The 26,747-nt window shown below is 40.5% G+C and overlaps 1 protein-coding gene across 1 annotated transcript; it reads right to left on the bottom strand.

The window, feature by feature from the left end:
• Positions 1–792: 792 nt before the first annotated feature.
• On the bottom strand, positions 793–23,530 carry LOC106494173 (zinc metalloproteinase-disintegrin-like ohanin). The gene is made up of 24 exons (XM_013954386.2): positions 23,479–23,530; positions 20,598–20,701; positions 19,903–19,979; positions 17,921–17,999; positions 16,157–16,233; positions 14,892–15,084; positions 14,429–14,491; positions 13,240–13,311; positions 12,253–12,422; positions 11,404–11,488; positions 9,963–10,093; positions 8,936–9,113; positions 8,317–8,406; positions 7,689–7,884; positions 6,889–6,991; positions 6,090–6,246; positions 5,384–5,464; positions 4,702–4,780; positions 3,771–3,858; positions 3,325–3,409; positions 2,942–3,007; positions 1,970–2,047; positions 1,000–1,062; positions 793–899 (listed from the first exon to the last, which is right to left on the bottom strand). The coding sequence occupies exons 1-24, from the start codon at positions 23,528–23,530 to the stop codon at positions 867–869; spliced, it is 2,400 nt and encodes a 799-aa protein (XP_013809840.1). The 3' UTR covers positions 793–866.
• Positions 23,531–26,747: the final 3,217 nt, after the last annotated feature.

Here is a 26,747-nt window from a genome sequence, read left to right on the forward strand (position 1 = left end):
GAGGGGCAAATAAAATAAATGATTAAGGACTTTGTTGACTGTCCTTTTTTAAATTTTGCTCTCCAAGTGAAATGATGGCAGCTGGAGTTCTTTTTAAACTGGCACAGCCAGAGATCTGGGAGTACTTGCAAGCAGCAAGCTGTTTGACTCCTGCGTACTTTGCTTGTGAGCATATCTCCAGTGCTGCCTACTCAAAAGAGGAGTCTTGTTTATCAGGCAAGCTAAGGATTAATGAGAGAATGGTATCCAAAAGGATCTTTCCAGAATCAAAGTGTTCCCACTATGTAATCTACTTACACCAAGGCTAATTTGGGCACTAGCCTCAAGGACGCAAACTTTTTTTCAGAGAGCAGGAAGGATTTTTCTTCTTCCAGAGCTTGCAAGTTGTGCATGAAGCAGAAGGTCTGGTGTGTTGCTGAAGATGGGGCTGGCAAAGAACCAGAAACATAGCACAAAGTTTGCAGTTTGCTGACAGGGCTGGTACACCAGGCTTCCCCTGATCTCGCCGGGCTAAACGCTGAAGAGCAGCGCAGATGCGAGGCATCCCAGTACAGCCACGTCTTGGGGTGGTGGCCTAGGAGTTAGGGTATGTAAGCAGCTTTCATAATTCCCTCCTAGTCTACACCTCAGTGCAAGTAGCTATTTTGCTTGGTTTCCTTTCGGACAGCAGCTTGATGTCACGACCAAAGAGTTCCTCACTGTTTGAAAAACAAACTTTTTCTCTCAAAGCAGCTGTCAGTCATTTGTTCTTTTTTTAATAGAAAACAGGAAGACTATCTCAGTTGCCTTTGCCAAAAATGGAGGAATCACAGGACAAACTGTCCCTGAAAATTTCAGGATTCTTGATCAGCCCTACTTCAGACGCTTCACACTCTGGGATTAGCAGGAGGTTTTAAAGCCTAAATAAAAAAGAAAGAATTGGACAAATCACTGTGCCTGGTGCAATTTCAGCAAATGCCATCCCAGAAGATTTGCTATTCACATCTGAACTTGAGTTACCTTTGGTGGAGGTGGAGGTTTGCCTTTGGGAACTGGGAAAGGAGCAGATTTTCTTTCTGGTGCCTATAATAAAAATATAGTTTAAATGTCTTTATGCTTTCCTGTCTAAGCAGCTGCGGAACCTCCTCAGACCTCAGCTGCTGCTACTATGATCTCATATATTTACTACAGCATTTTCCTAGTGTAAAAGCTAGGGGTGAATTAGGTTAATCTGTCCACATACTAAAAGGCACAATAGTATAAATATACAAGTGTTGTAGATCTCCTGTTTCAGAAGAGCCCTGTGTGTAAATTCATCTGTATCAAGTAACCATGCTCTGGTAGACTGCTCAGGAAGCTAAAGCTGATGAGGTGCTCAAGGTACATGTTGAGGAAGCATCTATAAAGACAACAGAATTTGAATGTGTCCCTATGGTTAAGCCCATATGTCTTCTGAGTCCTGATCAGTCTGTCTTCATGCAGTTAGGTTACTAGTGTGCAGATTGTTTTTAGGCCCTAGTATCAGATAGGCAGGAGGCTCAAACACTGAAGTGCTTAACATCCAAATGAGGGATTTTTGTTTCTTTAAGTAGGATTCTTTGGGTTTATTAACAGCAAATGTTTTTCTGACTTATTAAAAAAAAAAAAAAAAAAAAGCACATTGATGGAGATCCACCCACAGATGGCATCTTTAGTGACTGCCAGATCTCAGCAAATGCAGGGAGCATTGCAAACATCTGTAGCAGCTAAGATGTCTCTGCACTCATGAGATGTACTTGTGATGGTGCACAGGACTCCTTGGCACAGGTTAAAAATATTTTGTGTGGTTTAGGATTATGTGGCAAAAAAGATGGCTCCTACCCTAAACAACATGTGATCTGAATGTCTGTGATTTCTTTATGTATAGTCAGAAGCTGAAAATAGTAATTGGCATCTGTTATTCGTGTGCAACTCAGGGGAAAGACATGCAGTTTTGGAGGGTTATACTTACGAAGCGCTCTCCTGTGTGAGAAGCGGCTGCTTTGGTAGATGGGACAGGAGGTGGGGGACCTTTTGGCCTTATGGCAGGCTGTAAGAAAGGAGAATAAAAAACACACTGCCTGTGTATGCATATTATGTATGTGTGTATCTGCATGTTACCCGAGAATGTATGCAGGCTTGTGTTCTGTATAGAAAGCGTGTTAAAATAGGTAAAAGGATGCATTCATTTCAGAATAAACCCAGACCTAAAAGCTTATCAGTGTATTCCTGGCTGCACTGAAGAAAGGAGGAATTTTGCTACGTTAGGGTTTGTTAGGCTTTTTTCTGGTTCTCAACGGCATTTTTATTAATGCCTCACACCTGAAAACATGTCATCATAACTTTGTTCTTTTAATTCCTGTGTGTTTAATATGAATACATCTAGAGGGAATATTCTAGCTGACCTGGATCCATATAAATACAATCAGAAATTTGTATGATATATCCTGTTCATGTAGCTTTAGACAACCAAACCTACAACCTTAAACAGAGATATTTATCTTGATTCATGTCTCACGGTGGCCTGAGTTGGAGGTTCATACTTTTGGTTCCAGAAGCACATTTTCTACGGCTTTAAAGCTGTTTATATCTAGCTTGGATTCATCTCTGCTCATAACGGGGTCAGTTCTGAAGGAGGTAGATCGTCTGACCATGATACCTCCAGCTTACCTGTACTGCTGGTCAATAAGGAGACTGCTGGGAAGTCAGATTGCATGGCTTTTGTTGTGCCTTGACTCTGTGAATTTTGCGCATTAGGTCTGGGATGCTTTATGCTATTCCCCTGGCTCTAAGAGAACGTGCAGGGCTGTGTCTGGAGTACAGTGATTTCCACAGCCTTTGGGACCAGATCATCATTGTGGGTCATCACTGTAATGCCAGAGCTCTGTGTTCTGCCTTCCCCAAAATAAACGTGCAAGCAAAGACATTCTTTAGAGGTACTTACACTGTGACGCTGTGGTTTGTTTTCCTGTGGTGGAGGTATGGGAAGGAGAAGTTTCTTGTCGTTCATCTGGAAGTAGGGAACAGTTAAGTCTGATAAAGGCCTTGTGGCAAACTCTTTATCCTGTGTGTTAGTTTTGCTTGCAGCCCAGCTGCTGCAGGTCGGCCAGGGAGCTGGCTTGGTGCCCTGTGCTTACCCGCTCCCTCCCTGCGCTGGGGCTCGCAGCACTCTCCTCTCAGCACTAGACAAGCATTTAGAAAGACCCCTGGAAATGCAGCGTGCTTTCGCTGACAAGTCTTGATGTTTTGGCCCCTCTGTTGTATTCCCAGAGAGACATGCATTGCCCCAGGCAGGCCGTAGTGGACCCAGCACCTCCTTGCACTTACCTTCTGGGCAGGTACCGCCGTTGCAGGGTGTTCTTGATTCACAAAGACTTGGTTTGTGGCTCCAGGTCCCCTTCTGGGCTGGCAGCTATGTAAATATTGACATATAACTTACAACTGCACATCTTACCCTCAATGAAACAAAAGCTGCTGAAGCGAATGCCTGCCTTACTCCTGCTGGCCTGCTGTATAGCTGTGTTTTTCTCCCCCCCTCCCTTTTTTTCAATTATTGTAAGTTTAATCTTGAGAGCTGCGGTTTCAAGTCTTCAGTCCTCTCCTGATCACAGTATTTCTAAAACAACTCGGTAAAGGTAGCAGGCCCTTGGCGTCCCAGAGTTCATTCAGAGTCCTTCCAGGTTCCCTTCGCTCCCTTTGAAAACCCCAGCCTAAAACCCATCCAGAAGTTGCTTGATTTTAGTTATTTTTTCTCAATGGGGAGAGTATTTTACCTCTTGAATACCCGGAAACGGATAAGTAACACTGCTGCTACTGCTGTGACAGCAAGGACAACCAGCACACCAGCAATGACAGCGAAACCTGTCAGGAAGAGAGAACACAAGTTGCTGTTTCTTGAAAGACCAAGTATTGCTAAGCAGTTTCCCCTTCCCTACTATTGGCAAGGTAATTTTTTCCACAGCATCTATGCTATACTTATCCTCACTGTTGCTCAAACTTATGGCTTCTTGTCTTATCACGAATGGTAACGAAGAGGAATTTTTTCTTGCCATTTCTGCCATATTTGAGGACTGTTGTTACTGCCTGAGCTGTCCTTAGACTAAACAAATCCAGCCCTTTCCACCTGTCCTCGCAGATCATGCATTTTTGTTCCTGTTCATTTTAGTTCCTCTCCTCTTTAAGGATGATACCCAAAACTGGGTACAGTACGTTGTCGTGGTATATAAGTAAGGCTTCACAATTTTCCTTCAACAAAGCTTTTCTAAAGCTAAGGCGTGATATTGGAGAGCTGCTGGTGCTCTAGTGGTGTGCAGAGAGGAGAAAGATGTATAATAACAAAGGCTCAGAAATCATTCTTCTCCCAACTGCATGGAAATTACACAAAGTATTTTCCCCATAAGGTAGATCAGGAAAAGGTCAGTTCTATGCCGGTGTTAAAGAAATCACCTTGCCGGCCTCCCTCACAGCAAAACCTCTGGAGAGCTTGCCTCTGCGAAAACTTATATAGGTTATAAAGAAAAATAGCTTGCTCTAGTCATTCACACAATTTGCAATGACTCAAAAAAGTGCAGAAATCGGAGACTTAGGTGCCGTATTTGCAACGACAGCCAGTACAAGTAGTGCTGTTTCACTGGAGTTAAAGAAACTTTCATTTCAATCTGTTGTTTGCAGAGCTTGCCGAATCCACGGCCATGCAGTACTCACTGGTAACTGCTGTCGAGCTGTCACAGGTTGGTGGTGCCCATCCTTCTTCACACTGGCATTGCAACTCGTGGTCACACACCTAGGGAAGCATAAAGCCAGGACAGTATTCAGGGTGGAAACATGAGTGAAGGTGATATAATAAAATTTCAGTGGCTCTGGATCAGCCTCCTGATAAGCTTACCGAAGTTAGGTCTGGAAACTCCCTCTCATTTCACTTGGACTAAAATTTAGCAGTTGTAATAGCAGAGCTTGTTTTACACAGTAGAGGACAGGCCTGTTTGTCTGCTGTCTTGTGCCTTTTGCAGGTATTTTTGCAGTGGAAGCTACAGCGTAAGGCACATGGCAGCAGGCTCAGGCCCTACATCTGTAGGGTCTCTTAATGCTCAAATAAGATGAGCACAATTATCTTCACAAAAAGGGGGAGTCCTGGGAGAGAACGTCTGTGGTACAATGGCTCAGTGGCAGGGCTAGAAACAGAATGTCCTGCAATTTCCTTAGTAAAGATATTGATAACTTGTCAGTTAGATTTGCATTCATAAAGATATCGGAAGCTTCCGACTCAAGGATTTTTGCAAATTCCTGTCCCAATGACTTAAAAAAATACTGCTATCAATGAGGTCTGTAGCTGACTTGCATCAATTTGTTTTTTTAAGATGGATAGCATCAAAAGCTCATATCTTACAGCGTGTCCAGTACACTTGGCAGAACAGTTGGTGGATCTGAAGGCATCTTCGACATAGACACATTCTCCATTGCTGCACACCTGAAACGTACAGGGCACATGTCATCCAAGACAAGTGGCTTTCAGAACACACAGAGCTTTCTCATTATTGTGTGAAGTGATGAAGAGTGAAAGGAGGCATAGAAACAGGTATGCAAATCACTCAAACCCACATTAAGAGTTTGATATAATTTCTCATTCAACCTTTGGATATTTTGTAACACTGCTTTCTGCCCTTCTTCTGTCTTTCACCATTTCTTTTCCCCCCCAAACCTCCTCTAAGTAGAAATATATAGCAAAGAAATGCAGACATAGCAATCAGTGATGCTTAGCACATCCATTATGGAAACAGTTGATTAAAAATAGTAGCGTATTTGTGACCTTTTAACCTTTCAGTACAAAGGTATATTTCTGCTGCCACATGCATTCATATCAATGAAAACTGAGTAAAACACAGCAGTCAAGCATAAGGAAGTAAGAAGGATAGCAGTTTCCATTTGCTTCTCTACTGATCTGAACTAGGTGTAAGGCAGAAGGTATAGCAGATCAGATCACAGGTATAGTGTCCACTTCAGTCTTCCCTGTTTAAAGTCTTTCTTGTCTGGCAAAAGTGCTAATGATATAAGCAAGGTCGAAAGAAATAGGAGAAAAGCTTTCCTCCACTAACCATTTCATTCCCACACTTCGTTCCATTGAGAATCATCCCTGGATCTGCTTCTCCATGGGTCGGAAAGCTTGCTTTGCATGCCTCAAAGGTCACCAGGCTCCCATACACAGGCATCTCCTTCCCCCCAGCACAGAACAACTTCCCACACATTATATCTCTGAAAGGAGAACAAGAGCTGCTAGAACGATAACATGGCACAGAAAAACGTTTTGAGCCGTTCTCTCCTCCAGCTTGAAACTGCTGCGTCCCTACAGGAACTCCAAAGCGGTAACTAAAGGTATGAACTTTGGCCTGTAGTGATTTGAGGTCAGTTTTGTGCATAAAACATGTTAGATTTTTAATTCCTATTGAGGTTATTAGGAAGCCTACAGTATTTTGTTGAAATGAGCGTTTATCTAATCTGAACTCAACCTTTGAGGTTCACCTGAAGTTCAAGTTCCCTGTCCAAAAATTCCCTTCCATTTCCTTATCTACACATGCATGTGCACACACGCACAGAGTCCTCTTCACAAGCAGACTTGCACAGATATATGCACGCACTCATTTTTTTCCTCAGAGTGGTCTTGGGATAGTTGGCTTGGGATAGTTAGTGGGTAAGAATACTATTTGGAAATTGGATTTCTCTTCAAAATTGTCTTTACTACAATTCAAACTGAAGATGAAAGAGAAGGCACACATGGATATATATGCCATCTAAAATACAGTGCTCTATGCTTCTGGCTCTTAATTTGAATAGGAATGATCTATTTTCCCAGATCCTTCTGAATTTAACACCACAGTCCTGTAACATGATACTTACTTTTTCTTACATGGGGAGTGACTACCTTTTTCTTTTCTGCAGTATCCATAATATACCCCTTTCTCGTTCATCCGGTAACAGGAAGCTGCACCTTCAGTAGCCTCTGTTGAAGAGGAAAGCGAGATATGCAATGATATCAAGAGTTTAGGAGAGAAGCTGGGATTAGGTTAGATTTTGCAGTGTTTCTGTGTGCATAAAGCAACACCTATCTTGTGAGTTCTCTATAGCCCGTACAAACCAACCGACCTTGCCTAAGGAGAAGGGACACAGTCAGAACTGGAGAAGGTGGTGAGCCATCTCATGTCTTAAGAAACAGGAAGGTGTGCAAAGGAGAAAGATATTTTAAGAGTGTCCACACATATTCTGCAGGCTCCATGCTTTTGCAAACAAATGCAAATTTTAACTGAAAAATATGGAATAACAGTGATCGTCCCATTAATAGGAAATTTGGACGTTAATTTGAAATATGGATATCTTCTCAATCTATCACGTGAAGAATTCTACCTTCACCCAGTACCATTCCAAAGTTGTCACCATTGTGCAAAAGAGGAATTAGCTTGACACTTCCTTTTTCCTCTAGAAATATATTGTGTGATGTGGACTTCACCTCATGTAATTATAATCACATATAATGTAAACATAAAAATAGTAATTAAGTATATGCTACAAACTCAGTTATATAGATCTGCTGTTCCTGGTATCAAAGAGATCTTTGATGATTTGCCACTAGGCAAAGTCTACCTTTGTCTCTTACTCTGACCTAGGCAGCCTTATTTTTTTCAATGCCAGCTTGTACTCACGTGGTCCAAAAGCAGCTTTGCACTGGTTTTCCCGGGTGGGACAATTTCCCATGTAGCAGTAACCTTTGCCATCGTCGCAAGGATGTCCATTCACACGGAACCGGTCCGCTGGGCACTTCTCAGAAGAGCCAGTGCACATCTCGGCCAGGTCACAGTCATGCTTAACTGTTCGACAAACAGCTCCTGGTTTTTTATACTGAAGGGGATGAAAGGAATGCTGCGTTTAATGCACCGCTCCTCTGTGCCTTTTAAAAATCACAGTAAACAAGAAGACTAAAATTAGGGGAGGCAAATCCCACTCTCGCTGTACAAATTACAGTAATGGTCATGTCTTTATCTAATGTTGAGTTGGTTACATCTGTTTACAAGATTGTGGCTTGGCTGTACCTCAGTTTTTTTTCCAGGAGAAAATGGGAAAAACTCATTTCACCAGGATGTTGAAAGATTGAGTAAATTGATAGCTGTAGGGTAGTCTGGGATGGGCAAAGCATGCTTCTCATTACTGTGCTATGTCAGTAATTACAAATAACGAGGGTTGATTCTCTTGAAAGGTGTACTACTGCATTTTTAGGGCCAAAAATATACCCCAGAAAACATGAGAGAAGCCAGAGGGGGAAAGGAGTCTTACTTGGCAGTTTTCACAGCACTCTCCGTGTGCACACTGAGAACCTGTGGTCAGTTTGCATGTCTCTGGGTCGCAGCAAGTGTTTGTGCATTCCTGTGACAGAATGAGAGAGGAATCAGAGCCCTGGCACAGTGCTTCGCGTTTTGGGTCCCCTCTTTACTGCATTCTCAATGCACCATCCTGCACAGGTTATTGAGGGAGAAAAGGACCTGCCCATTGCTTCTCTAAAACCCATTTTCACTACAAACTGTGCCACTTGTTCTCAGCCGGCTCATGTGGGAATACGAAGTATGTTTGATTATGAAGTGCAGACGTAAGTGGTGCAGGGGACTTGCTCATTTCCTCTCAGATGATTCGCTGTGGAAGGCTCTTCCCCATTCGGAGTTCCTCCGTCTGCACAGCAAGCACGGCCACATTGTGCAGTCTACCCTGCCGCGGTTCTGCGTGCGTGCTATAGGGATGACTACATTGCAGATCAGCAATTTGGTGACCACAGTTGCTACAGAAATAGTTCAGCTAGCTTTGAACTGGCTACCTCGAATACTAAGAAAAGCCAGCTATTACTTAGAAGAGGCAAAGATTGAGGCTGTGTATTATTTTATTCCAAGTTGCACGTAGATACCTCAGGAGTTCCGCAGTCGCATTCTTCCCCTTTTTCCACAAAGCTGTTTCCGCAGACTGGAGGGGCTATGATGTTGCTTGTATCTGGGATGTTAGTTAAGCATTTTGGCATGTCGCTCAACATGTATTTCTCAAAATCTTGGAGGCTGCATGAGCTGAATTTCTGGGGGATTATAGAACTATATTGAGAAAGCAGGAGGATTTATGTTAGAATTGGCGTAGATAAGGAAAAGCAATACCACTTAGAAGAGAAATGAACAAGTGACTTTGCCCTGAATTGTTAGATGCAGCTATTTTTCCAAATACATACATTAATAAATATAACACCATCTTCTAGTTATAATAGAAAAACAGTGGAGACAAACAGATTAGATGGAAAAAAAGATGTAGTCAATGTAGACACTGCATATAATAAAACTCACATCCCAAAGATTTAAGTGTGGTCTACACAAATCATATCTGGGTGGTTCAGGCATTAGGAGTTTTCCATTGGGCTGCCTAGCAGAAGCTGAGGGTGTTTGAAAAAAGATTAAAGTTCACCTAAACCTCTCAAATGGATGTTTATTAAAAGTGCAATCACTTAGTGTGATTTTCACAGGAAATATCTTCAGCATGGGGAACAAAAATATACTTTAGATTAATCTTGGGGAGCTTCTGTTATCCATGAGATGCCACAATAGTTTTCTCAAAAGTCATGCTGTTACCATTTTGAGGAAGAAATAGTTACTGCAAGTATTTATGGTATAATATGAAGAACCCACCATGCATGCAAAGTAAAGGCTATCCAAAAGTGACTAATGATTTTTTTAGGTGTCCATCTAGGAATGTCTTACAAGAGCTTGGAATTCAAAATGGGATGCCCAGCACTTTCTGGAATGTCGTCTTTTTTCTTTTCCTTTTGTGTATTTGAATGTCAGAGGACAAAAATAATAACCACTACGCCATTTAGGAAATTGGCAGCTTATCCAAAGCCCATCATTAACTGCCCCTACGCATTAAAGCACTCACCCTTCTTTGCAAATGCCTACCTGACAGTATCTGTCATGATACAAACTTTGTCATTACATGTGCAGGCCTTGGTGTCATGACTCATGCCAAGGTTATGACCCATCTCATGTGCCATGGTAGCTCCAACCGCAATTTCATTTCTGTTATGATCCTGTGGAAATGAGAGCAGCCTATTATTTCCATGAACATTTTAGAACAAATAAGAACATCAGAGAAACCATGTGTTTAAGAAATAGGACAATTTTACTTCGAGTGAAATTATCTATGCCAGTACACAAGGCATTGATCTGTCAGTCAATCCAAGCTCATACATGCGTCTCTTCCACAGTTTAGTCTGGATTATGTATAATAGCTTAAGAATGAGATCATACCACTAACCAACATAAGTAAATAAACATGAGGGAGTTGGGCAGCCAAGTAACAACTGAGTATTAAGGGGAACTGAATATCTAAAACTCCTAATCCTCTCTTTGGATAGCTGTCTGGGTGCTTTGGGTAGCTGTCTGGGTGCTTTGGATAATTACGTGGGTGTGATATTATTATTACTTGTTACGCCAAGGTAACCTTTGTATATGACATTGTGTGCGCACCAAGTGGAGAGGCAGAAGCTGTGCTCCATCTTCACTCTTAGCTTGATATTTTGTGCTGTTGGGTAGGAGCAAAGAAAGGAAAAGTCTTGTGCTTTTGAGAGTGAAATTGGATGTATAAAGAACAGTCAGCATGGAACAGCCTAAAGCAAAAGCTAGCGTACTGATCATGCTCTTCCATCGTGGCATTGCAAATCCTGCTGCTGCAGGGTGCATACCCCACCTTGAGATGCATTCTGGTTTCACAGTCAAGATTGGATTTTTGGGAAAGCTGGAATTTCATGTTGTGGGTCAGTCATTTTACCAACAGCCTGCACCTAGGAAGGTGGGCTCAACAGTCAACTTTCCCAGTGCTGTGGGTAAGCTTTTGGATCGATGTCCCTGTTTAGGCTAAACTTTAAGTGGAATAGCTTAGTTATTTGTAATTAAGTGGCTAAATTGGTGATTTGTATTGTGACAGATACCATCATTTACTTCTCTCTTAAAGCCATTGGAGAAGAGGGTATTCCTACTCTCTTCCTTTAGGCGTGGGGAACCCTCTTCAACAGAGGGAACCTTGAGTTGGAGGCACAGAATCACTTCTCTCCTGTGACTATACAGGAGCCTGATGCTTCAAATACAGGTGTCTGAGTTTGGCGTTGACATTTAAACAGTGCAAATACCATGCTTTGCATGTGCTTTCCTTACCCTCTGCATTTCATTTAAAATAAAATCTCTGACCATGAATTTCCACAGCCTAATAAAGTAATGATATGAACCAGACAGGGAACTGAAAATGTCACACACCTAATAATTTTCTTAAACGTTCTTTGTTGGTTGAGTAGAAGACAAGGAAAAGCCTTTAAAAAATAAAATAAACAAGAACAAATCAGACCTGAATAATACCTGCAGAATATACATCACTGCATATGGATTTTAGAAAGGCTAGTCCAACTGTTGTGCCCTCGAAGTCAAGCCCTCTGTAAGGAAGAAGAAAGGTGGAGTGAAATGCACTGATCTGTTATCGGGAAGCACGTCTGAAGTTATTGTCAGCTTTGTTAACAAAGCTGAAGGCTTTAAGCATAGGCTCATTTCCATCTCTGGTTTGCAACCCCTGGTTTAATATAATTAAGGATATACTTAAGATCTCTGCAAATCAGAAAACAAATGCACGTTTCATTTTAAATGTGTACTTGAATTCCATTGCAGTTAATGAGACTTAAGCACCTGTTTCAGTGTAAACTGCTTGATGAAGTGCTTTAAACATAGTAAAGTGCTTTGATGAATCAGGGCCATTGCACTTGAGCCACTGAGCACTGGTTTAGTTTGGCATTCTGCGTTTCACAGCCATTAAACTTCATGCCATGTCTCCTTTGATGGTAAGACTAAAGCGCTGCAGTTTTCAGGGCACTCAACTATTTTGTGACCAGAGCAGGAAAAGGGAGTGACTGAGGTATAACCAACGTCCACGTTGCCTCTTTTTGCAGGGATTCAGATACAAACATTAGACACTATGTCCTAGTATTATGTCCTAGTGGGTAATCCATGCTCCATGAAGCAAAGAAAAGCAAGACATCAAACCTGCATTTCATCCTTTTGTCCTATAATTAGTACAGCTCGGTATTGGAAAGCACGAAATCCAGTTTATTATAGATAGCATCTCGATGGGTTGGTGACCAATTTTTTAAGAACTCATTCCTCTAACCTATTTGGAAATGCAAGTAGGAAACAGAATGATACACACGTGATTAGCTGAGCATTGTCATTTCTCTTCCTCTGTAATAACTCTGATCGACGCCACTTTGAGAAGCTGTCTAGAGTGGAACCTGCCGCACGACTCAAGAAGCATTTATCATTATCTGTCCAGATTTCTAGGCCAATTAATGCCACGTGGATATTTATGGACTTATAAACCTGCAGTAGAGAAACAGCATTGCTGTAGTAAGGAAGTATATTGTAAAGACTTCAGAAACACACTTATCCTGGTAATTATTCCATGTTTGTCGCTAGCAATATGGTCCACTCCAAGCCATGTTTAAGCTTTTCCCCACTTTGAATTTGCAAAAAAAATCAATCAGACCAGCCAAAACATGAAATCTTTTCCTCCAAGTTTAAACCTACTATAAAAATGGCTTTAAAACTTTGAAAATTCCAGCTGTATTTTTGAAGAAATTTGAATTTTGAAAGAAATCAAGAATCAGTTCATTCTTTTCAAAGAATTTCAATCATTCATTTTAACAGCTGCTAAAAAAATGAGGTATAAAGCCTTCTTTAACATCAATTGGTTTTATAGAAACCTCCTATCTGAAGGCAGAGAACAAGATAATATGGACAGATGGATTAGTTTGGCCAGGACTTGAAAATGGATGCAAAATGACTGCAGGGTGAAATAACATATGAGAATATGGCAGCATTTATATCTACTTTCCACTCACTTTGCCTGATACAAAGGAATACACAAGGGCAGTGTAATGGAGAAATGCTGTGTAGTCTCTATGGCTGTTTGTAGTGGGAAATATTGTGGACTGTAAGTTGTCAGTCTGAAATTGTGTTTCTGTTGGTTTTAGATATGTAATGGGACAGATTCTTACACATTTTTCCCAGCAGGTAGATTTGTTTCATAAATGACAAGGAAGCTGTCATTCTTTCTTAAATTTATTATTTCATGAAGCTTGCAATAGAAAAAAAATATACTTCTATTCCAGTTTCACTTAGCTGTATTTGCTCTTACCGTGTTGATGTAGTTGACTATTCCAAATATCCTTTGTCTTACAGCTTTAACATCTTCCTTATACTTCTTATACTGAAAAAGTAAATATAGGGTGTCAGGAACAGGAGAAGGAAAAAAGGTGATTTGTAGAAAAGAAAAGGAATACTTCACTGAAGACCACGTTGCAAGCCACACCATATCTGATCTATTTATTATTATCTTATGTATTTATTATTTTATCAGACAATATATTTCAAAGCCTGAAACAAAGAGACAGGACAAACTGTATTCACTGATGCTATCTTATTTATACTTGATTTTATAGAGATTCTAGATCAGACTTAAGTATCTAGACCTGCCTAGGATGACGGCACATCAGCTATTTATAATTGAAATCAATTCCTTCTGCGGTGCTGAGGAAGTTTAGGTCTGATAGTGCAAACATGGATAGCTCAACTGTGAGCACGCAGTAGCTGTAAGGGTCAGATTTGGCTGCGGCTAGGATCACTCTCAGACTTAAAGGTAAGCCTGTGTGTTTGCAGGATTAGGCCCTTTTTAAATGTATATCTGTGTTTAACGTGCAGAACAGGTCAGTCACTGCATTGTGAGCTCTTCCCTGACCCTGATTGTTTCTTTTTGGTGACCTCCTTTTGCCACCTTTGCTGGTGGACCCAGTCTTCCAGGTGTTGACATGACACATGCAGTTGTGTCTGTGACCAGCTTCTGCAGATCCTGCAAAAGAAACTAGTTTCTTGGGGGTCAGGAAGGGCCAAGGTCCGAAATGTTGCTGGTGTGAGAGAGAAGGATGCTCAGATGTTCTCCCAACAACTGGTTCCCTGTGCCACATCAACTGACCATTGCTGTGGGGCCTAAAGGCCTAGAAAACAAATAGGAAACCTCCCCTGAGTTATAAAACAACTGATAAGGGCCATGTTTTCATCCCAAAAGACTTTTTTTTTTTTTTTTTTCCTCCCTAGAAAAAGAACCGCAAAGACCCTGGTTGTGATGGGTTCCTTGCCATCTGTTCTGAATTCTTGTCATCTCCAGGTGGGATTTTCTAAATCATGTGATGTTAGGAAATCATATTCCTAATCAAAGTCTGTGGTAAAGCATACTTAGCACTGTAATTGTAATAGGAGCCCAGGGATATGAGTATTTGGAAAGGTCGCCTCTAAAGGGTCAAAAGAGAAATACCTGTTTCAGTACTCACCATAGCGTTGTCTGCAACTATGTAAGCTTCCAGATACTTTTTTGCTTTCAGATATGTTTTCATCTAAAGAAAAGATGTATTTTAAATGACTTTCAGGGCCTGTTTCAGTCTCAATCCTTTCAATTTCAAAACCATGTATTAGTTATCAGGGTATTTCTTTAGCTAAGTCATTTAGAATGGGACTGTCTCATTTTAAAAAATGATGAATGGTAGGCTAATTATTAAAAAGTATTTAGATGTTTTAAGATGCACATGGACACATGCAGGAGAGCTTAACTCAGGTGGTGGCTTTATTAACTTCAGATCTCTGAGCACTGGCACATTTTGATCTGGTTGTTTAAGACCTGAGCATGCTCCGCTGTTCACCATGCTTCTCTTCAGTAGGTGCCATCAGACAAAGCGGGACTTGTGCCAGTCACACAGCTCTCCTACAGTTTCAGCTTCTTTTTTGATTTGTACTTACTTCTGGATTGTTGCTTGATTTGAAGATCTTGGTGAGGTCATTTGAATCCTGTTCCCAGGTACTATTGATTACGCCACAGGTTTTTATGGACGTGTCTTCCAGTTTCTCATATTTATAGACTGCATGTTCTTCTCTGTCTGAGGTTCCCAAGGGTTCAATAAGGTATTTCTGACCATGGGTCTCAAAATATCCACTATGAAAATTTTCATTAGGTTAGACTGTGATCCTTTGAATCCACAGGCCAGAGTCAGGATAGCAACATTATATCAAACAGCATTTAGCACAAGCGTAAGGATCATTGCACACATTGATGCAATGCAATATGGTTTGGCAGCATGTGGGCAGAATATACAAAAACTTAAGGGTAGAAATCAAAGCTGCTGAGTCAATTGGAAGCTTTGGTTGATCAGGTGAGGTCTCTGAGCAGGAGACTGTCAGTCAAAAAGAAACTGGATTAGGAATGAAATAAATTTAAATTTGGGATTTTTGTGCTTGACAAAGATGATTGAAAAGTGAATTTCAGTTCAGTGGGGAATCAAAGATGTGATTTCATCTTTAATTGAGATGAAAAGCTGAAATATTGAAAGCAATTGAGAATTTTGAATCATTTTGATCCGCAAATGTCAAAATAAGCATTCTGTATTAACATGTAAACTTGGCATGCAATGCTGGATCTATTCACAAAGTCTGGATTTTGGCAAAACCCCGTTATCCATTGGGAAGATGTTGTGCTCCAGCTTCTCAGACTTAATGCCATCCTCTTGCCCTTTCACATTATGCCACTGTGTCTTCCATGATTAGAAATGAACAGATTTTTTTAACTGGTCTTTTTGTGCAAAAGATTGAACTTGCTGACCCTGTAACTGCTTTAGCACTGAAAATAACGTGACCTTCTGCTGAAGTGTCAATGCAGCTTCCTACAGCTTAGAAGCATCATCCCTAGACATCCACTGAAAGCAACTTCAAACACTAGGCAATATGACCTGATCTGCTATGGAATCATTCATATACATCTATTTATATAGATGTTCCTTTGGCTTCTAATTTAAATGCTCTGGAACTGCAATAGAAAGGTAACTTCTCCTTTCTTTCCCTTTGCTTTATAAACTAGTTTCCTTGTAATCATGAATAAAAGAGAATATCCATTTATAGATATAATAGCTCTTAAGCTAGATATAGCTTAAGATGTAAATTGGAAAATTTAGCCTCACAGAGTATGTGCAGTCTGCTACTGTTACCTTTTGTGAACCAAACCTCCATCTTACCTTAAACCTTTGCAAGCGTTGATACTTGCTATTGAATCAGCATCATTTTGAATATAACCTTCATAGTAACAATGATCCTATTTAGAAAGAAAAAATACATTGTCAAATTGGGCCTTGTCTTATTGACTGCAATGAACTGGCCTGATGCCTTTAAAAACTTGGCTTTTATGCATCCCAGATTGATTTGCCTTCTCTTTCTCCAGTTTAGCCATATCTTCCTCACATTCTGTATTTTAAGAACATTTATGGTGATCTCAAACTTAAGTATTTGCTAAAAATGTGTGAAAATAAGAATATGCAGATTCACTGCTCAAAATTAAGCATTTACTGATATGCTCTGCTGAATTAAGATCCATTATTTTATTGTGGCAAAACTTCAGGGAAACACCCTTTAACATTAACCCAACAATTAAATGCATTAACTTCACTGAGATTAAAATACATACATTATATTAAAACATATGCTTAGGGGAAGAATGTTCATGACAATTGATTTAGAGATCTAAGTTCTAATGAGCAGTTCTGTGTTCAAAGAGAGCTCAAAGTCACTGAGGTATTGTGGAAAACTTTACCCTTAGTATTTTCCTTAGATTTCTTAATAGAGGCCTGTAAAATAGTATGCAAGTCTGCATGCAGTGTGCCTTTTCTTTTCACATGGATTTTTGGTTTCACTTTACCATTTATTTAATCTTCCTTCCATCACAATGTGCCAACTTTCTCACAGTGAAAGAATCGGTCACAAAGTGAAAATTACTAGAGACAAAAAATGTTGGATTACTGTCCGTCTCCTAAGGATGCAAGAGAAACAACTAATGAGATGGTAATGAAGTATTCACAATGTAGGAATTCCCTGTTTAGCAAGCTGCATAGCCAGGCCTGGTTGAGATTATCTTTAACCAGATATAGGTGCTATTTACTTTTCACAGGATCCTTTCAGGGAGTGGAAGTAATTGGAGCAATCAGAGTTTGTCTCGGTTTTATAAAAAGCAACCCAGAATTCTTTACACATGCTTATTTCACCTGAGATCCTCCTGTTCCTGCTAATCACCCTATGGCAAAGATCGTTAGGTTTTGTATTCCAAATTGCGTGTATTAAAACACGTGGCACGACAGCGGACAAAATGCTTCAAGTGAAGGCTTTGTTGAAGAGCAACAGGATAAGTCCCCTGGGCACATAGTTAATTAAAAAATAACTTAGACAGTGATTTCCTTTATGCCTGTATCTGAGTAACTGATTTGTCATGGTTCAGAGAAACCACCTGGGTAACCTGTAATGGATTTCCTGGGAGCCTGGGTGGAAAGGGGAGCCAATGAGGGAATGTGTGTTTATCTGAATCCATGATCTCACCGAGATTAGTGTGTAGAAGCAAGTCACGGAGCTGTGCAACATGAGCAAAAAGTCAGGAGGTCCAAAGCAGTGCAATGCTTATTCTGACCTGGCTCCACTCCCTTTCCTCGTAAAAGAGAGAAATCCAGCTCAGAAGATGTGTTCATCAGCCCGTGAGCTGAAAAGTGCTTTTCTTTTTGAAAGCAAAATGTATGTCTGAGTCTTAACCGGTGTAAATCAGCGTAGCTCCACCAGAGTCGAGAATCATTCTCCCTTGTCCCTTCAGAGGCATCCTAAGTTTATAGTTCTTAGCACGTGGACTTAAAATCTTTTTTTTTTTTCTGTCCCAGTTTGTGCTGTTATTTCGTGGACCTATGAATCTCTTACAGACCTCCTCAAGACTGCAAATATAGGGGAAAGAAAACTTTGTTTACTACCTTGATCTGAGGGCTTGTTGTTATTTGTCGACCATCATCTGAGTAAATTGTTTCAGTATAGTCTCTAGCTAATAGATGCCTGCAAAGAATAAAGTGCAGTTATTATTCAAAACACTTAAATTGGAGTAATCTAGAAAAGAGGCAATTATATAGCACACACAGCATTTAGGGAATTCAGGTTATTATTAGTATCAAAAGACTGGGGAAGCAAGGCTGCTGGGTGCGTAATTGTGCCTGTTCATAATACTTACTCAAACAAAAGGACGTCTCTAAAATAAGAACAAAATTAAAGTCTACTTATTTTATTGCTATAAAGTAATCTCTTGGTAGATCTGAAAGTAAATGTATGATTGCATATGCAGTACTGATCCTTTTTCTGGCCTCCAATTTGTGTAGTCATTTCCACCACTCCACAGTGGGTGTGAAATGGTACCGTTCTGTTCTGTCTGCCCAGTTCACCCTCGTTGATGATAAATAGCTAAAGATACAGGTCAGTGGAGAAGCTGTTTCACTTATTTCATGTGTGCCTGTGCATGCATATATCTGTATATGTGCACATGCTCACAGATACTATATTAAGATTACAGTAGCATATGTTTTTAAGATTGTCCAATCCTTTTGCTCACAGCTTTTTTATAACTTTGCTAACCCAAGCTTTCCCCTTTGTAGTCATTCTATCTGAAGCTGATTTTTCTTTTATATCTATACAAAACTCTATTCTTGTGCACATATGTGTTCTGAACCTCAAAGGAGGACATCATATCTACAGAATAGATTACTGTAATTCTGCCACCACTGGGAGATAATGACTTTGGGTGTCTTGTTAACATACGCATTTGTGATTCCTTTTGAAGACCTGACCTGCAAGGCTCTGTGCACAGCAACTCCTATCCAGCATATCGCTTAAGAAAGGCTACAGCTCTGGCTTAAAGTTAGGCCAGAGCTGTAGTCCTGCTGAAGCCAGCACCAAACCAAGTCTCCATTCATTTCTATTTGGATAACTACTCCAAACTCCCACAATCCCATTTCTTTTTAAAGAGTGGGATCTAGCGCAATATAATTCCCCCCCTTCAAATATTAGGTTAAATTTAAACTGGGACAAACATTTAATTATAGTATATATTTAACATGAACTGATTATAGCATCATTGTATTTACACAGCCATTAGAAACACACCTATTAAAACAGACTTCTTTGATACCGTGTCAAATATTATGGTGAAGCCAGCAAGCAGAAAATCACAGCTGTGCTTTATTTCATGTTTGCTCTGTATAGTATTGGACTTTTTGTATGCTATGTTCCTGTAACAGTGCCCGCTGCTTCTCTATGCCCTCTGCATGGCCTGTTTAAGTGCTGCTAATCTCTTCAGCCGAGGAAGCGAGCTCTCCTCACTTTCAATTCCCATAAAACATCTTATGTTGGTGCCAGTATATGTTACATTATAAAAAGTCCAACGGCTGTAGTGTTAAGTTAGGGAGTGTTAGAAGCCTTATTAATGAAGATAATTGTATTTTTTATTACTATTTTCCATTTTTGCAGAGGTTACAGAGCCAACACAGACATCCCTGTTTCATGGATATTTTTCTTGTTTTTCTTCTCTGTAGATTCTACTAACAGAGAACAAATAAATGTAACCCAGAGACAATACACAGACATAGAAAGCTTGTAAACTAATCTGTAAACATTAAACATCCAGTGGATTTAGCCATTTAGGAAATAAATGGGAGAATAGAGTTACCAGGTTAGGCTAGTCATTCCGTCATAATAATGTCATATGCCTGCATAGTTATTTCAAGTTACCAAAGTAGCGACATGATGCGTCCTGTCCTCCTCTGCCCTTGGACTTGGAAGGTTACATTTACCAAAGTACCTCTGTCTCATAGGAAGGAGCCCAAGTCCTGTTTCTTTGCATCCTGAGTGCTCTACAGAGCCACTTACAGTGAGGGATAATAGTTCAAGCAAAAAATTGAACTGAACCTACTTATTTTTTTTTAGGTGAAGTATGACTTCCTCTCCGTTGGCTTTGATTCCATACTCCATCGTGTCATCGTATTTTGTCTGTAAACAAATTTAAGTGTTAGAATATGGACTGTTATAATTTCTGGCCTCGCTAAGAGCCTGCTCTTGTTGAGTTGCCAGCTACATTCTTTTCCTCCTTCCCACCAAGAATAAGCAGCCTGGCTGTTCTAGAATAAGCAGGAGCTCACTTTGTTTCATAGTTAATTAGAGGAATAAACTGAACCTTGAAAATGCATTCTTACAGTCATAAACACACATCCGGCATATTCAGAAAAGTGCTGAAGTGCATGCTTAACTTCAAAAAGCTTAATAATTCTACCTTGAAGTATGTAAAAGCATGCTTAGTTTTAAGCATTTGATTTAACTTGCTTCAAATTAAAATATCTGTAGTTTACTCAAAATCTGAGTAGTATCAAAAAATACATCTGTGCAGAGGTACAAGCATAGAAGATCCACTAACCACATACGGGTACTTCCCTACCTACCTACCCAGCACCCGTCACAGCCTGTCTTTGCCAGACATGAAATCGATGTTGTACACATCCTCTTTAGGGCTCCAAAGTCTCTTCCGCTTGAAAGCCAAGGCTACTCTGACTCCAGAAAAGCTTCCCCATCTCCCTCCCCATCCCCTAAAATAAGAATTCTCTCTTTTAATACCTCTTCATTGTTTCTTTCTGCATCTCTTTTATGTATTGTGTGCAATTTCTGTGGATAAACTACTTCGTATTGCTCAACTCCAGGTAATTTCTTGCTTGTGCTCCCTAGGGAGAAACAAATGTATACTTATGCAAACACAGTATTAACTTTTTAAAAAAGCATATTTTGCATCTGTCAGGACTTATTCTTAGGTCCTGTGTATTCATCCATCTACTGCACCACTCATTTCTCATGTATTCCCTGCGCTGGCTCTGGGAAATGCTCATCGGGTGGGCTAAGCAGTCACCCCCCATTATGTGATCTAACATAAGGTTTGTTATCCTCTGATGTTCACACAAGGTGACACACCTGGCTATTTCTAGGTGTCAAAATCTTTTATGCAATTCCCTCAGGATTTCTTTTCCCAGCGGTAGAGGTTTGTTGTACCAACATGCTAAGCCAGCTGTGCAAGGTGCAACCTTGGCCTTTGCATTCTGCAGACGACCTGAATTAAGTTAATGGTTCTGCGAAATTAATGATCTCCAAACTCTATCACATGATGATGTACAAGGTAAGATTGCCTCCAGATAGGCAAGTAAGTCTGTAGAGTTCACCACGAGCCTGGAACAAACCTAGGTTTCTCCTTTAGAAAGGTTTTCAGCTAGTCTCACATAAATACTTCCTGGCAGTCCTCCAACAGACATGCTCTACCTATTGAATCAGATCAAGGGTGATTGCATGCTTGTGACAGCAGGACTGCGAAGGCATTTGAACCAGGCTAGGTAAAAGAATAGGAGATAGACTACTGTAGGAAATACCATACTGTAGGAAATATGATACTGTAGATAGACTAAGTAGGAAAATCTTGAAGGTGGTAAGGAATCCAGATTAAATGACTCATAACCCTTTTTTACTTGGCTTGTTTGTGAGAAGTGCTGTGTGTCTGCAGTGGGCTATAGAGGACATTTTGGGGAAATATACTGCTAATGAAGAGTGCTTTGATTTTGTTTTCTGTTTCCAAGCATGAGTGATTTTTGACAAAATTGTATTTGTGAGCCTGTCTTGCAGAGGTGGTCAGTACATGTTGCATCACTCGAAGTTAATGAGAGCAGCTGATAGCATTTGGGAAAACGGGGGGTCCTACAAGTGACACGTTCATTTCCAGCAATGCAAGTCTAGGTCTATATGCCTCTTAAGCTCTTTAATCTCATTCAGAAGGTCATTTCACCTGAATGGACAAATTCTCGAGGGCTCAGCACTAAACACTAGAACCTGTATTAAAAAGAAAAAAAGAAGAAAAAGTGCAACTCCCATTTTAATTGTCTGCCTTGAAGCCAGATTTTTACAAGAATGTGGCATCCAATTACTGTAATTTTCTGTATCTGCAACAACAGAGCACATGCTCATGCAAATTGTTCCAGTAAAATCAATAGATTAATTCTTCATAACTGGCTTACTTGATTAAGCCCTTTCCAAAATTAATTGCAGAATAAACTCGGCTTGGCCTTATCTGGACAAGGTTGAGTGCTGTAGAGAAGGACACAATGATGTAGTAGTAATAAGCCCTAAGAAGTTACCTTGCATCAGCTGAGCAATTGCACAGTACACAGAAACTATCCGTGTGCACCCTGTTAGCAAACAACAAATGCAAGTTTGCTATTGTAAATAACAATGATGTGTTAAATTTTATTTTAAGCAAGTGGTTTTTTTGACTTTTTAAAAATCTTTTATTTTGCAGGCTTACCCTTTCCATGAGCTTAAAGTATGCTCTCATGCAGTGACCAAAGTAATATTTTAGGCCTCTGGAAACTGAGTTCTGTGCCCCAATTTTATCTATCCATTCCTTGAGGCAGGCTCTGTTTAGAAGGCAGACTGTAGCCCAGATAGTGCAAATTTAGGCTGGATTTGAACAGGGACTCAGAACTAAACTTGACTTTTTCCTGCAGTGCGATACAGGTAGCATTTCGAGGAAAACAGGTTAGTTTTGTTCTGGATTAGAGGCAGCTTTTCAATCAACTCCGTACACTACCTTCATCTTGCTTTAGGCATTATCTCGAGTTAGGAGCTTTTAGGAGGAAAGAGATTCCTTGGGCTTCATTGAACAGCTACAAAAAGTGCCAATGAGGAACAAATAATCATGTAATTTTCCAAGCAACCTAAACCAGGAAGAAATACCATTATAGTGAGGATTTCATTGATAATGAAAATTTGTTTTTATCAAGAGATGAGATATATAACACCTTAAGCATTTGAAACGTGTGCATTTCCAGATATCCTGTGCAGCTAGTGAAGTCACAAAAATACAAATTACATGTGTAATTATGTATACAAAACCTGTGCATGCTTGTGCATGCCACCTTCTGAAAAAATCTCTTCCCTGTTGGTATGAATTGAAAGAAACAATGCACGTGGAAAGAAAATGTGTGGTCTGTTAAGGATAAGTCATATGAATTTCTCTGCTCACAACCTGAGATAAGGGTGCTAACTATTTTAGTTCGGGTAACATCATTAACAGGATTCAAATAAAACTCTCTCCTTTAATTGCCAAAGTGTCGTCAGTGTGGTAAGTTGTCCCAATTGGATAAACTCTCTGATCACTTGCAGAGGAAGCACTTTCTTAATTGGCTCGCAAAACGAACTTGTTCTGAATCTTTAGCCAATCTGCGACCAGTTTTCATGCAAGTAAATATTTCTCTGACTAGAGAATTTAAAATAATTGCTTTGAATGGTAAAAGAAAAAAAACCAGACTCCCTAACTTCAGCAATAACATTTTCTTCAATTACTTTTATTTGCTTTTCTTCAGTATTATCTGCAGGTTAATAATTAAAAATTCATAAAAGCTATAGAAAGTAATCTTATAATAACCATTTATGAAAGAGGAAGAAAAATAAAAGGACTTACCTTGTCGCAGAAAACATAGCCAGACAACCGAAACAAGAAGTTTATTAGTCATCACAGCTGCGCTTATCTAGCAGTGGTCTCTTTGGGCTGGGGAAGTTTGGTTCGCAGCCTTGTCTGTGTTTTAAGCTCTCCTCTCTGGTGCAGTGAATGGGAGCGAGTGAGTTGTTCAGCTTTATTCTTGTTCCTATATGAGGAAGTGTTTACTGAAGGTGTTGCACAATTTTCAAGTCACAAAGTGTTACAGCAAGCGGAAGTTCCTGCTGGTTAGTTAATGTCACACGAGTTGTGATATATTGATTACTGCTTTGAAATAAGTTATCCAAAACTGCTCATCAGAGGAAAAATAAGAGATTGGCTTTGTCCTAATGTTCTCTTTATTTAGTCTGGCCACTGAAAAGTTAATATCGTAACAGGCACTCGCAGTGCACGACACCCTTCCTATGGCGTGTCAGCGTTTGAACGATGATCATTTGTCCATTTGAACGTGTAAAAGCAGGATGAAAGCAGGTGGATGCTGGCAAGCAGCGGGCACCGCTGGCGGCACAAGGAACGAGAACCTTTTCCGGAGGGCTGGGGTATCATACGGGCAGTCGGGGCAGCGTTACCCGTGTGGCTCCCTTCCTGCTGATCACCATTCAATCTGGGCGGAAGGGCAGGGTTTAGAGCACCAGTAAAGGTACAAGTAATGCTGAGTCCGTGAATCATATCTGTAGTATGAACAGCGTGCACGTCCTTTGCTGCCCCTTCCACCTTTATTAGTAATGTTTGCTTTAAGTTCCTGTGACAGATGCCTAACTAAAAGGGGATGTGAACAAGTGAGTAATAAAAATATCTGTTAAATAGAAGTCTGAATGTCTAGGTAGAAACTTATCATATTAACTTTGACAGTTGTAATAAAATAGTACTATGCCCTTGTTGGGGCCATAGCTATATCAAAAAAGAGCTGTTTCATAGAAGCACGGCTATTTTCATGTGTTAGAATAGCTATTACAGAGTAAAGACCACAGAACTGGATTGGATCGTACTGTATACTCTGTCTGCAGTATATGAGTATAAATTTATATTGGCTATACACATTACACGGTAATATATATCATTCATTACATTCATTTAGAAATATATATATGTGTAAATATAAATCTGCAGGAGGATGTTTACTGACATAACTGAGTCACAAAAATTCACATTTCTATTAGAAATAATTATCCAATAAAACTTATAAATGTATCTCAGGTACCTGTTGAGAAGTTCTGATTTTTGAACATTGAAATTTGAAATGGTAAGAACAAACTATTCCCCTTAGGTTTAATTAGCTCTTCTTTACAAAGATAAGAACTTATTAATAAGACCATTTGCTAATTCTTCAGACATTCTGGGAGAGGTCGGGTGCTATCAACCAGCAGGCTTCGAGCTTTCACTAAGTATAAAATGGTACCAATCAATAACAATTTATGTCCAATGCCAATTCCAATAATAAATTTATGTGCAAAGCTGGTAATTTAATAGTAAAACTTAATTCTAAAACAAAGGCCTAATTCTCTGTTTCTCTTCGCTTTGTTTAGCCGTTACACTGAGGCAAAGTGATTATAAAATGGGTATAAAATGCTACTGGGTAGAAGCAGAGGAGCTTCACCTCTTGTTGCGTTTGCTTTGCACTGCTGCGGGCGGCCCAGGCCGAGCGCAGGATAGGTGTCCTCTCATCCGCTGTGGGCGTAGGGCACCCGAAGTGCATCGCTTCGGATTCGGTTGCTCTGCGGCATGTGGGGCTGGATGCCTGTGCTCGGAAGAGGGCCCTGAGCTCAGATAAACCCTCTGCTTTGCTTTCCCTGCTCTCTAGCTCCTGCTTCTTCCCTTAGTATTAGAGCTTTGGGGTTCATTTAGTCTGGCTCTTTGGAGGCTGTGGCCTCCGCTTTGGCAGTAGCAGGGCATTTTTACAGGGCATATGGAAGTGTAAAATACTCGTTCACATAGTAAGTGTAGCCCAGACACACTATCTGGGCTCTGAGCCGGCTCTGAGATGTGCTAGCACAAACACTGTGTTCTTCCAGCATAACATTGGCTGCGAAAGGGCTCTGCAATTGCTTGCGAGTCCTTGGAGCCCAAATCAGTGGCAGGAAAAAGGTCTGAGAGAGGAAAAGGGCATCTGTTTGCCACAGCCCTCATGACTGGCCTCAAAGCCCTTCTCCGCGGACGGGCTGGAACCCAGCAGTTCTGGTGACTTGTGGCAACATCGCCAGAACCCAAGTCAATGTTCCTCTGTTTCTTTTTTTTTTCCTGCCTGTATGACAAGACTAATTCTAGCTAGCGCTGTGCTCCACCAAAGGGCACCGTTAGAGGTGGTCCTTCAGCTTCCCTCGCTTGCGCTGGGAGCCGAACCCTCTCTGGACAGGCCTGTACACGCTCTTTGGTAGCAATGTCTTTGGGGTACTATAGCTTGGTGACCGAGCGAGCTTGCTTTCTATAAGAAAAGTTGCATGCCAAACTGAACAGTTTTGCCACCCCAAGTTGTGAAAGAGTGCTTCAGGCAAAGGGTTCACGAAGCATCGTTGTGAGTGGGTTCAACGTGCCCCTGTCAAGGCGTCCGTTTCAACCACAGCGAGCAGCAGAGAGGGGCTGGATAATGTAATTTATGTTAGTTTCTTTCTAGCTCTGCAAAGAAAAATCTTAATGCAGAAGGTAGGCATTTTATTATTTTAAATGTTATAAATGAAAAGAAGCAGTGTGTTCTTGGACCACCTCTTTGCCTTACAAAAATAATTAAGAAAAGTAATTATGAACAACTGTTTTTAAAAATGAGCGGCTGCCATCCCAGCATTTATCTCAGTTCATTTGCTCTGTGTCACATACTTGAAAACCAGGTACTGACGCCACTGATCTCCTAAGCTGATGTTCTTAATAAGCTGTGCTTTTGAACCCTGTATAAGGAAGAGTTATGTTTCTGAATGCACACAACGTCCCAGCAAAATGCCAGCATTAGGAAGGGAGTGTGATGCGGTGAAGGCCTTTGGTAGAGTCGAAAGGGATTTGGATGTGACCTCTGTTTGTGAATTGAGAAACATTTAATGATTATGCCCTTGCTTCAGTGACTCCTTAATAGTCTAATTGTAGCTGCTTCTTCCATAGGTGATCCAGGAAGTATCCATCCAGAGAGATCTACTTAGCTGACAGGAGAGCTACCTCTGACTTTCTGAAACCTCTTAACAACCCTGCAAAGGCGAAGTAAGTAATTGCCATTCCTGTGTGGGTAAAATTGAATGACAAGTTTGTTC

Source organism: Apteryx mantelli, chromosome 29 (genome assembly GCF_036417845.1).
Source record: "Apteryx mantelli isolate bAptMan1 chromosome 29, bAptMan1.hap1, whole genome shotgun sequence".
Classification (NCBI taxonomy): Eukaryota; Metazoa; Chordata; class Aves; order Apterygiformes; family Apterygidae; genus Apteryx; species Apteryx mantelli.

Excerpts from the sequence above, each read along its gene's own strand:
- LOC106494173 (XM_013954386.2), bottom strand. The coding sequence starts at position 23,530 with ATGACTAATAAACTTCTTGTTTCGGTTGTCTGGCTATGTTTTCTGCGA. Across the intron at positions 11,489-12,252 it reads GACAATGCTCAGCTAATCAC|AGGGCTTGACTTCGAGGGCA; the intron begins GTGTGTATCATT and ends TCTTCCTTACAG. Across the intron at positions 4,781-5,383 it reads CCAAGTGTACTGGACACGCT|GTGTGTGACCACGAGTTGCA; the intron begins GTAAGATATGAG and ends ATGCTTCCCTAG.